This window comes from Pteropus vampyrus, unplaced genomic scaffold, assembly GCF_000151845.1.
Source record: "Pteropus vampyrus isolate Shadow unplaced genomic scaffold, Pvam_2.0 Scaffold43, whole genome shotgun sequence".
Lineage (NCBI taxonomy): Eukaryota > Metazoa > Chordata > Mammalia > Chiroptera > Pteropodidae > Pteropus > Pteropus vampyrus.
This window is the reverse complement of record NW_011888824.1, coordinates 10,511,280-10,524,095: the sequence shown is the minus strand read 5'-3', so window position 1 is coordinate 10,524,095 and position 12,816 is coordinate 10,511,280. Positions and strand designations below refer to the sequence as shown.

The 12,816-nt window shown below is 31.6% G+C and overlaps 2 protein-coding genes across 5 annotated transcripts in view; one reads left to right on the top strand and one right to left on the bottom strand.

Annotated features, from left to right (window-relative positions):
- Nucleotides 1-12,816, bottom strand: part of CEP85L (centrosomal protein 85 like) — a 129,568-nt gene that overhangs the window by 70,235 nt on the left and 46,517 nt on the right. The window lies entirely within an intron of this gene.
- On the top strand, nucleotides 348-9,696 carry PLN (phospholamban). The gene is made up of 2 exons (XM_011358784.2): nucleotides 348-612; nucleotides 8,773-9,696. Exon 2 carries the CDS (start codon nucleotides 8,870-8,872, stop codon nucleotides 9,026-9,028), a length of 159 nt encoding a protein of 52 aa, XP_011357086.1. The 5' UTR covers nucleotides 348-612; nucleotides 8,773-8,869; the 3' UTR covers nucleotides 9,029-9,696.

The window sequence follows — 12,816 nt, the reverse complement described above, 5'->3', positions numbered from 1 at the left end:
CCCATACATACAAAGGTATGAGGAAAGAGAGCAAAATAAAACAGAAAAAAGTATAAAATTTGATTTTGTGAAAATGTTTAATTCTTGTTTTGCTAGAAGCTAACATTATGAAGCTGCAATATTAAAGCAACAGCAGCAACAGCAACTCAACAAGAGTTGTTTGGCCTAAGCCAGTATTATTACTCTCACTCTATTAAAATTCCTATTACTATAACTATTTTACTTCAACATTATCACCATCAGCATGCAATCATTTCTAAGCCCAAAGATGCTTTCAAAAAGCTTTCTACCACTTTTTTTTTCATTTCCCTCTCATATACTTTTTAAAATTAAAAACAAATATGAGACACAAAGGGTTAATGACCTTTCCAAACCTAAAGATAAATGACATTCTAAAATGTTTGAGTGTGATAAGACTATGAGGCTAACCAATCACAACTTCAGAACTCCTATGTGACATCATAAGACCTCCCTAGAACACTTTACTTTTTCTCCTCCACAGGCTTCAATTGTTCTCATAAATCTGTTAACAGAAAACTTTCTAGCTAAACGTGGATAAGACTCCATACTACTCACAATACTCTATATCTTGTGATCATCACAACAGCCAAGGTAAGAAATAGATTTCACTGATTTTGGTAAGTCTTACTTTCTGTAATTCAAACGTATTGAACTTTAAAAAAAGAATTAATTACATATTGTAAATTTCAGTTCAAAAGTAGATAATAAAATGGCTCACAGGACAAAAAGCTTAATTTCTAAAAAAATGCTTATCCACTCGGTGACTAAGACTTAACTTTGAAGTAATATAGGTTGCCCTGATCCTCAATATTGTTTGTCATTTTAATTTAACTTTCACTTTTATTTCACTTTTATTTTCAAAACTGAATTTCTGCCAATTAAAATATCTTTCAATTATGTCACCATATTTGGTGGTAGTGGTAATTTGATTTCTCCATGCAAAAACAACGGCTTCATTTTATTATTTATTACTCTACTGAGAAACAGGGCACGAGTGGGCTACTTACATCTAGAATACTACGAGCAGTCCTGTGACTGTCTGACATGCACATCACTGGCATGACTATTCTAATATTATCATCATGGTTCCTTACAGGGAATATTAACAAAGTAGAGTTGAATAAAACCATTTTAAACGCTTTTGAAGACTTTTTTCCTCTCTATAAAGTCCAATCAACTTTAACAAACACTGCTTTAAAAAATCTGAGTTTTTAATAAATTACTTATATTAAATTCAGTACTATATCAATGTTTTGAAATTTAAAAACACCTGTCAAAAACACATGTAAAATTCTAAAGTTATAGAATAGTAATGCAGCACTTTAAAAATAGATGTTATTTTAACAACACAAATATTCCTAAATATCTCATTTGAGTTATTTGATAAAACGAGTGTTTATTCTACCTCTTATACTTTTAACAAGTTATAATCCTCAGTTTCCTCTCTTGTATTTAGAAGGGGAAAAAAGAAAAAGAAAGAAATGCTTAGAAATAAAGATGCCACAGTAAATTTTATAATTTGTTTAAATTCTATTCTATTCTTGATGTTATAATCCTCTTTAATATACAAAGTGTGTCTTCATTCTTAAATCTCAATCATGGCATAAAGAATATTACATTGATTTTATTTCATTATTTTTATTTTCATATATATGTCAAAATAAAATTTAGCTCTAGAATTCTAAATTCTTATGACAAAAGTTAACTCTACTGCTTCTTACAAATAAGAACTAATTCCATAAGCAGCTTTCCTTAAGGTATGCAAAAACATATCTGATTTTTGTCTACCTCTGAGGCACCCTAACTGCCTCTCAATATTTTTCTATTCATAAAATGTTTTTCCTTTTATGTTATACAGAAATCATTTAGTGAAGGTGCTTTATATGCATATTTATTCACTTTTAATAAAACACGTATCAAATTACATTCTCACATTTCAAATGAGGTGTTTGTTTTTGTAGTAACAAAATGTCACCATATCACGTATTGCTCCAAAAAGGTGATACTTACAAAGAGCAGATATTCTGCTATTAGAGATATCCTTAGTGTGCGCAAATTGATATAAATTACAGTTATAATGACTTTTGTTCAAATTTCAAATATTATGCCCTAGTGCCAGACATTATGTCCCAACTAGTTTGTCTCTATCATAAAGTGAAATTTAAGTATTATCTTTGTTTAAAGACATATGGTTTAAAATTAAGTGCTTAAAAAAGTGTCAGATGAAATAAAATGGAAGAAATGTGAAAGATGTTTAAATAATGAAAAATTAAGTTTTAAAAACAAATGAAAGAGCTAGAGTACTTTGCTTTATTAAGGAGTCATATCACTATCATTTCCTGAAACTCAAATATCAAAAATTATTTTAATAGTATTTCAGTGGACATAAAGGAAAATAATATTCAAGAAAAAAACTGTATTTGGTTACCTATTTATACATATTGTTTCTTAATCTCACTAATTAGGAGAATATTTGTATAGATAAAATAGTTCAAATAAAGCATAAAATTTATAATTTATTAAAAGTACTATGTAATGTATTACAAGTAATAAATTAAGTAATATATTAAGATTTTAAGTAAAAATTAAATGTAAAGATTAGATTACCAATCCTATAAATAAAAACTGAAACATCCTTCTTTATTCTTGAATGATTTCCTAAAAGCACTGGTGTATTAAAATATTTCATTTGATCTTCCTAGCTCCCTGTATGTTTGACACTGCAGCTCTATTTTATAATTTAGGAAACAAATGTGAAAAGGGTAAATTGCCCAAGGTCACAGAGCTAGGAAATGGGGAAGACTTGGCAGGAGCCAAGATTTTCTGAATGCAAACCACATGCACATCCCATCCACGGATCAACATGGCTTAAAAATAAAACATGACATTGGCAAAGCAAAATAAATTAAAAGTCCTCAAATACTGTTAATGGTACTCTAAAAGGCAAAGTTAGAGGATGTGAACTTTTTTTATTTAAAACTATTCCATTTTACTTAATTTATTCTTAAAGCATTATGTCCTCAATACCCTATATAACGTGATCATTTTCAAAGCCAGGGATGTAAGGAGGTTATACATGACCTTAGTTATTAAGTATTATACCCTGGTGGTAAAATTCAAATAATTACACAGACTTTAAAAAACAACATGAATGATCGATCAAATTAGTTTTTTATTGTTTTATTGCTAAAATACTCATGCCTTTAATCTATTTAGCCTTGATAACCTAAAGTTCAGGTTAACTTCTCAAAACTGTTCACAAAACCACTTTCATACTTTATTCCAGTTCTGTATTAAATCTTTCAGTTTCCTCAGTTTCCTTTCTGACATCCTCACAGTCTACTATTTAAAACATTCAACCCCGTATGTTTTGAGGTTCTTAAACAGAGGAATCTTATCTTGCTATTTATGCTATAGAAATCACTAATCTTCATCTAAACTGTGAATTAACTGATCAAAACAGCAAAGTAGTAAACATAAAGGTTAGAAATCCAAGAAACTATCCTTCTAAATTACACGGACCTAACTCAGTAGTCTCTTTAAACATTTCCAGAAATAATACATCAATGATCTTACCCTACATAATTCTGAAGCATTTAATATCAAATAAACACATGAAAATGAGGCCTGAGTATACATTTCCACCTCAGTATACTTGTAGTCAACTGAGGACCTCTAGTGCTTTTTAAAATGTACTCCACCTTCAGTTCTTTCAAAAATAAAACAATGCAAAACAAAACCAATCCACTCACATTCCTGGCGGTATATTTAACTGGCAATCATTTTTCCTTAAAAGTTCTTCTCACATGAGCCTTCCCAAAAGAGGAATCTGAAGCCATCCGAAGCCTCAACTATTACAAGGTTAAAAAGAATATTTTAATTTCGAATAAATTAATTTTAACATAATAAACATAATGAAGACAGGCCAGTGTGCCATCACAACAGCAATGTGCCAATTTCAAAGACAAAATCTCTATATGCTATCGTTTAAGAAAGTTTTCTCAAGGCATAGCTTCAAAGCAATGGAAACATTTCATTATGGGGTCAATTAAGGGGTTGAGAATATATTGATTTTTATGTTTACACAGTTATTTTCATAACCGGGCTGAAGCAGCTTGAAGATTCTTTCAAATAGCCAGTATGGGCCAACAAGCTCTGGAATGCTGCTGTCACAAAATGACTTCAATCAGAACTTCCAAGTTTAACATTAGGCAATCTCAAAAGAAAAATGACTACCAAAATAACTTTTAGATGCTAAGAGATTGATGATAATTCTGATGATGAACTGTCCTCATTTAACTCAATAAGTAAAAAAAAAAAAAAAAAAGATACATACACAATCTCTTCTGGATTACCTGCAAAAATGACAGACAGTGAATAGTAGGGGGGAAAATCCCCAAATAATCCTAATACAGACAAATCCTGTAAACTCAAATCTATAGAGAATTCTAATCTTGTGAACCAATTAAATAGAAAAAAAAATTCTAAAAAGTGTCAGACTGCAATCTTGGATGTGTATAAAATTTACTAAATTTACTAGCAAAATACGACATTTACTAAAATAGATAAAAATAAAAGGGAAGCAAAATTCTGAATTCCATAAATATAGATAAGAAACTTCAGGAATTTATAATTTAAATAGAGGAATACCCCAAAAAGCTAAGTTCAGGAAGTTCTGCAAAGCATTAAAAGTGCTTAAATTAAAGGGAATGACCGCTCAGCATACACATCATCATTATGGTATCAACCATCTAGCAAGTCATAAAGCAGACCACCAAAAGTTTTCAAAAGTCCACTGAGGTTCCTATTGCACAAGAATGCATCTGCTATTATGTTAGGCAATAAGACTCACTATTTCCTATTAGTGAGACAAAGTGAAGACTCCTGCAGAAGCTGATATAATACCTTTCACTCAAAATGTTGCCTAATATGGCACATGATATTTGTTGAAGGATAAGAGCTGCCTGTGGTTTGTCTCTCTTCTTCCACTTCAAAAAACAATATTATTTTGAACTTTATTGTATTTACTGTATTTGGGAGCAACATAGGAAATGTAAACAACCAAAGGCCTTAAATATCCTACAAAAAATAGTAAAGAGTTGGTTATTTCTCCCATCCCTCCAAAAATTCCAGTAATCATAGATCCCACAGACATACAAGATACTCTGTGGGTACTTCTATGCCTCTGAAATACAACTCAAGAAATAGGGATCTGGCATTTCTACATCCAAACTCCTATGAAAGTATCTTTCATGTTTTCAGTATTCTGATTGTAGGGCCTGGGTGATGAATTAATTTTTAAAATGTCCTCACTCCTCTTGTCCCAAACACTTAATTTACACATACTGTGATCCTCTAAATTGTGTGTGTGGGGGGTGCCCCAATTTCATCTCCATGGCTGTTTAAGCTAGAGGCATATCCAGAACATCCCAACACCATCTATTTCTGATTATCCTAAAAGAATGCTTTAAAAAAATCAGATAAAATGAAAATAAAGTGAAACTATTTTTCTAGGGTCTCTACCAAATATTATTCTATTAACAGCTTGGCTCTAAGAGGAGGGAAAAAAGACAAGAGGGGTTCTAAACTCATAGAATGGTTGTGAGTGAGGAGAAAAGAATGATAAACACCTGACAACCATGCCATTAATTATGATGTAGTAAAGGTCAAAGACAACTCCAAAGACAGGACTGTGCTGTTCCCACACACAGCTTTTCAATTCTCAACATATAATAGGAAGCCTCACCTTTCTTGTAGGGATGATTTATGATTTATTAATAAACTGAGCCCAATGAACTGAATGCATACGGCTAACATTTCAGCATGTAAAGCAGTTCTGGTTTGGGTTTTAGCCTAAGATTATAAAGTGCCTACAAATTACTTTAGAATTATAACTTTTCTAAATCTGACAGCAAACAAGACACTATCTTTGGTTCTCCTTTATATTCAATTTGTTTCCAGGAACAAAACTCTCCTTTTTCAAAAAGTTGGCTGTTGAAATATTATGAGTCATCTTTAAAATATATTCATTACACTTTAATCAGTAAAGAGCTCTTCTCTTTAGGGCATACTGCTTTGTATTTCACAAACACCAAATACTCATTTGGACAATGTCTAGTTCAGGTTAAAGTTGTTAATCATTAACAATAGCTTATCTAAATTGCAATCCTCTAATGCAAATCCTCTAAGCCTCATTTTCCTCACCTGTAATAGGAAGACTTGAGAATACTGGAGATTATGTGTTCAACCACCATTCCGTTACTCTAAGTGGTTAATCTGTTAATCACAGCACTATTTTTGATCATTATCAATTTCCTAGCAATATTAAAGTAAATCATAAAAAATCGCCTCTTCTACTCCATTGATTTATTCAAATAGTATCAATTATGCACTAAGTACCAGAACACAAAATGAACATGTGGTTCCTCTTACTCATGAAGCAGAAGCCTAGCTGGGAACATAAATATGTAGATCAAAATTACAATACAGCCTGATAGCTAGCTTGATATTGGTAACACTAACTACTGAAAGCCAGCAGAGGTGATAATCAAAACTACCTTAAAGAGTAATGGAAGGTTTCATTAGGAAGTGATATTTAAACTGGGCCTTAAGGATCAACTGAAGTTTGCCCGGCAAAGAATCAAGGGCGGGTGGGGCGGCTGTTAGAGTGGAGCGGGGAGGGGCAACATTCCAGGCAGAGCCAGAACAGCATGTGCAAAAGACAAAATCAGAAAAAGGAATGAAGTATTTATGGAAAAGTGACATGTTTCATGTGAGTGAGGCACCACTCATCAGTGTCAGAATAAGGAATGACTCTTGTATATATAAAATGCTTCCTGATGAACAGCTGGCCAGCTTCCTTCTTTTCCATATTTTGACTCAAAATAATTTTTAAACTCAGACCTTTTAGACCTAAAACTGCTCAAAAAATTAAGTTCAAACAGGAATTGCCAATGCTAATCCTTATTCCTTTCTTAACTGTACTATTATATATATATCCTTATAATAAGCAACTAATCAAACATATAATAAGGAAAGAAAGATTTCCTTCAAAAGAAATAAAGGAAATCTTCCCCACTTTTATCCAAATTCAATATATCTACTATAAGCAAATATAAACGGAAACAACTTAAAGGATGCATTTTCTTGAAGAACAAAAGGAAACCCCTTCATATCCATAGTATTTTATCTGAGGAATCCAAATAAAAGTTATTAAATATGTACCAAGTTTAAGCTGCCATCTTCTAAGTGGAGAGTGTTATAGATAAATTAATAACAGCTACTTGTATTGGATAATGAAGAATGTGTTAGAGACATATATACATACTTATGTATGCATATATGCTACAGAATATGTACTAGAGGAACAACTCTTCAAAAGAATAAAGTTTGATATAAGTTGGCTGTTAGGATCTCTTCACTACAGACCAACACTATGAAGGAGGCCAAATGAAAGTCCAATCTAGTATATAACTCAAATCATTAAACGGCCAAGCTGAAGTACTGAAACTATGGAACCTACTCACCATATAGCACATTTCCTTGTAAAAATGAATGCCAAGTTCTCACTGATCGTGCCTGATATACCATTCCCATTCTTTCAGTTTTCCTCTCTGCTCTCTTCATCACTAGGTCTGTCAGAAATGGAGCTGACAGGTTAATTTGGGTTTTCATGTATTGAGATGGGAGAAAATCAAATCTGGCAGCTGGAGTAACGTAGTAGTATCTTGATTAACAATGATATATCAACAAATGTTAACAGACATTATCTGGGTAGTTAGTTATGGTTATTTTTTTATTCCATTTCTTCCATTTTTAATTTTTATTTTAAAATTTACAGACGTATCCTGATTGACAACAAAATATCCCATTAGTAGCTATTATTTAATTTACAGTTTATTGTTAATCAATATCTAATTTTTCTATAATGATCTACTGCTTTAAGTTTTATTTTCTTTGTTTTATTAATTAGCACAAATAATTAATTAGGCAGAAGAGCCTGTAGGAGCTCTGAAAAAAAGCAAATGGAAACCACAACGTGCAAGTACAGGTCATTTGTAAATAGAAACTGTCTGTGGTAGATAGTGAGATAAAGTATGACTTCTGAGCCTGACAGCCTTCAGTACCTCATATCAAATCTTATTAAAATGTTACTTAAAATAGCATATTCTACAAAGCTATAAAATCATATAAAGGAATGACAAACATTTGAATCTACAGTACTGGTAAAACACATCTCATTTATTTTATTCTTACTAAAATCAACATCTGGAAATATTACATGAATTTCTTTTTACAAGATTTGCTATGGAGCTATTAAGATGCTAACTTTCACAACAATTATGTTCACAGAGAAATAGTCTTAATGAAAATATGTGGAAGGACTTTCTCCCAAGGGAACAGCCTGCACCCTAACCGAAACTACACCCTAACCGAAAACTGCACCCTAACCGAAACTATACTTCTAGTCATTTTGAGAGGAGGAGGCAAAGACTAAAGTTACTACACTCCAAACACAAGACAAATGAGACATCATGGTGACCCTCACCAAAAAAGACACACTCAGAGAGAGACACACAGGCTAGGGAAACACCTGTGTGTGTGTGCACACATATACACAGACTATAGAGATTTTAATGTCGTAAATACAAATAATGTTGAGGAAGATGAATTAATACAAAATGTGTTTTACCTGTTCAGAGACTAGGTTACACATATGATCCTAATCCATTTACAATTTTTACATTCCAGGTTACCTAAAAGAAGAGGGTGCTCTCACATTTGGCTGTCTACTTTTCACCTTTCTCTTGATCATTTAAAACTTCAGACTTCCTTGCCTTCCTGTATCATGGAGAAAGTCCAATACCTCACTCGCTCTGCTATAAGAAGAGCTTCAAACATTGAAATGCCTCAACAAGCACGTCAGAATCTCCAGAACCTATTTATCAATTTCTGTCTCATCTTAATATGTCTCTTGTTGATCTGCATCATCGTGATGCTTCTCTGAAGTTCTGCTACAATCTCCAGTGATGCAACTTATTGCCATCAACTTAAAATCTGTCGTCCCACGAAAAGAGGAAAAGAGACCACTTCCTAAGTAGAAGAATTTATTTGTGAAAAGGTCAAGATTCAGAACAAATTGATAGCAAATGTATTCATCAGCTGCATCTTGTAAAGATGAAAAGGGCTCTGTTATCAAAATTAACTTTAAAATGACTATTAGTATGCATAATGTAACTGCTGATTTCCACAACAAATCTTGTAAGTTTCTATCCCAAACTTTTTCTAAGGATGAACTAGGGGTTTAGTTTTGAAAACACACTGCTAACAATTTCACTTCATATTTAAGCACTAGCTTCACTATTTGGGGTTAATATAATTTATCTTGTACTGTAAAGGCCTTTTTGGTGTTCATTAATTAAATTTCAGGTCTTCGCTAAGTACCAAAATAATCATTCAAAAGAGCTGTCATCACCTGAAATAGCCCACTGAATCCTCACATCTGTTATCTTTATTATTATCATACAGAAATCTTTGTAGTAACTATCATAACCTATATTCTAAAATAGAAATTGTGTTCTTTTTCTATACTTAGCATTTTTTGAAGTTTATGAGAATCAAGTAGGAAAAAGGTATGCCATACTCTTACATAAATAAAATTTTCTCTTAATTAATTTTTTCAAAGAATTATAGAATTCTACTACATGTAGGTAACCATAAATCTATTCTCTCTAGGACATTATAATCAATATATGAGAACTGTCAGTTAATTTAACAGCTGACAATGTGATTAGCCATAATTACTAATAAAGTCTAACCTTAATTTATAGCACTGTAATTGATTATCTGAGTCAGAGTATATAACGTGCCATACTATATCTGTGGAATCATGAAATATTAAGAATTTAGAATGATTTTATAGGTTGTTTTCTCTTCTACCATCATACTCCATGTAGGCAAGGAAAAGAATAAAAGAAAACTGTAATATGATGAGCATTAAAAAAAATAAAATTTTGAATTCTTGTTCCAAAATTAACTAATTCTTTGATTACATTTTGAAATAAATTTTTCGTCCCTTTGTTGTTTATGACAAGATATAGCTACTTTCTTTAGTCTATCAACCAGATGGTAAACATCTGTTTGGTAGGCCACGCTACTATACTAAATTACACACCCAGCAATGCCAATCTACAATTATTTTCTTGCAGAATACATTTTCAATTTCCCCTCTGCCATTTAAAAATATCTTCCAACAATTCATAAAACAGAAGTAAAAATTAGTAACAGAAAATTTATTCATCAAAATTGGGTAATTTAAGTTGACTCAGTTTAAAATTAAGTCTAAAATGGCTTACACCTATACTGCATCATCTAATAATTTTAACCACAGTTCAAAACATATTACTAATATAGCAATTATTTAAAAAGTTGAGAATGTGTGATTTATTACATGATGTGTTAAAATATGGTTACTAAAAGAATTTGAAAAGTCAATATTGACCTTGGTTTGTAACACAAGTGCTGCTAGTTGAATAGTGATGGAAACAAATTTTTCTGAATCCCTGAGCAGTACAGGAGATGGGGTTGGAGGGCAGTTCACTGACATCTGAGGAACAGAGGGAAAAGAGATCTCATACTGATGGGGATTTCCTGAGCAAAGCTTCACCTACGGGTTGATGATCCCTAATATCAAATAGAAAGCTTATAAATAAAAGATACAATCACTTCACTGGTATAACTGCCCATGCAAAAAGTAACCGAGTTCTATAATTATCTGCATGCTCTTAAAAATAAGTGGAAAATTTGAAATATCTCTATTCCTTTTATTATATTATGCACTACAACATCAACTTCAAACTATAAACTGTAAAGATATGAGGTTTCTCCTAAATAAAACTGGAAGATTTTTTTTTCATTCTGCCTTTAATAGAAATTAAAACCTTATACTACCTGATGATTACAGAATATTGTAACTTAGGTATAATGTAGAACAAAAACCCATTCTTTAAATGAAACTTATTTACTATTCATCATGATGTATAAAGAGTAAGATATAATAAAATAATGTATTTAAAAATTTTTAAATACCAAATTCTCAAATATCTTCTACCATAGAATAAATTCTAAACTTAATTTACAGAATCCTAAAAATGAAGTAATTTTTAAATGTTTAATGTGGCTTTTATATTTTGTTTCAAAATGTTCGTTTAATATAAATCATATTAAATTTTTATATTTAATAAAATATATTATATTAAAAAGAACCTTCTTGAAATGCAAAAAGTAACCAAGTTCTTTAATGATATCATTCTTTAATATACTCATGACTGATATGACCATAAAAAATCTAATATAAGCAGTTTTGATTTTGTAAGTTTCAGTGACACTCCCCATATAAAATAAGATCAAGATTTCCTAATACTGACACAAGAGGGCAGACTTACATAAAATAATGAATTTCCTTCTACCTAGAAATTACTTATCCTTTGATTACTTTTGCGTCTTACGGCAAAGTGGAAAAATGATAAATTTTCAAAAAAGATCTTCAATAAGTAACAACACACTTTAAAATGTCTAAAAATTATATGCCAATACCATGTAGAAAAGTTGACAGATGAATAAAAGTCAAACATGTTATTTATTAAAGCATGCATACAAAAATCATTTATTTGCTTTTTAACTAATGAATGTGTCATAATGGCATATCCTATCTATTCAGAGTGTGATAGTGCCTACATCTTTAAATGAGTATTATCTTAAATATTAAAAAAAAGACAAAACGGTACAAAAATAATAAAACTTTCTTTTCAGAGTATGTAATAGAATACATAAAACACTCTCATGTTAAAACTTTTTCATTCTTATATCGAGTTAGACAAAATCCAAGTCATTTGTCATTTTTATCAAAATTTTTATTTATATTTTTGATTTATATAAGAGAAAATTTTCAGTGAAATATGTTAAAATCATTAGGAGCCTGTATCTTGGCTGCTCAAACCCCTCCATGATTTAAATAAGCACCAAATTTTATTTTCCTCTTTTTAATGGCTGCAACCCAGAACTTAAAAATATCCTAGAGAATATAAGAGAAAAGAGGATAAACAATTTTATCAATAAAGAAACCCCCTTTTCACTACTGTCTGGAAGATCCACTGTGAGCTTACAGAAATCCAGTGGATACTATTGTGTGTACAAACCCTCCATTCCTTTCCCACCTACTACCACCCCTCCCCCAAGAAAAAAAGAAATGCAAGAGGGGCATGGAAAGGGATACATCCTTTACAAAAAGAAAACAAGACTGTGTTGTTTGTTTTTCTCTTCCGTCACAGTCCTTGAAGGTCAGACAGCTTTGGGGGAGGGTGGGAGGAGAAGGGTGATACAGAACACAGGAAAGAATGAGAGACACTGGTGGACATTGCACATGGAGGCCTATACTCTAACCAACTGAGGGCACAGATGGCTTCTCTTCATTCACAAAGAAAAATGCTTCAGAGTACTAAATTACCTGCACTGCAGCTGATTTAGTAGCAAACTATGGGGATCAAGGAACACAATACATATAAGATTGTGAGGCTGACTCAATTAATTATTCTGGCCTTAGTTCTAAGAAGAGTAAAACTTTCATGTTACAATATTAACCTTCTGAGAAAGAAAAGGGTTTAGAGGCTGTGAGGATCAATTGAGATAAAATACTCTGAGAGCTACAAAGGTCTATATAAATCTATAGTGGTGTTAGTGACTCTCAGCTAAATTCCTTTTCTTTGTTGTAATAGAGTTGCTGTTTGTCATGTTGAG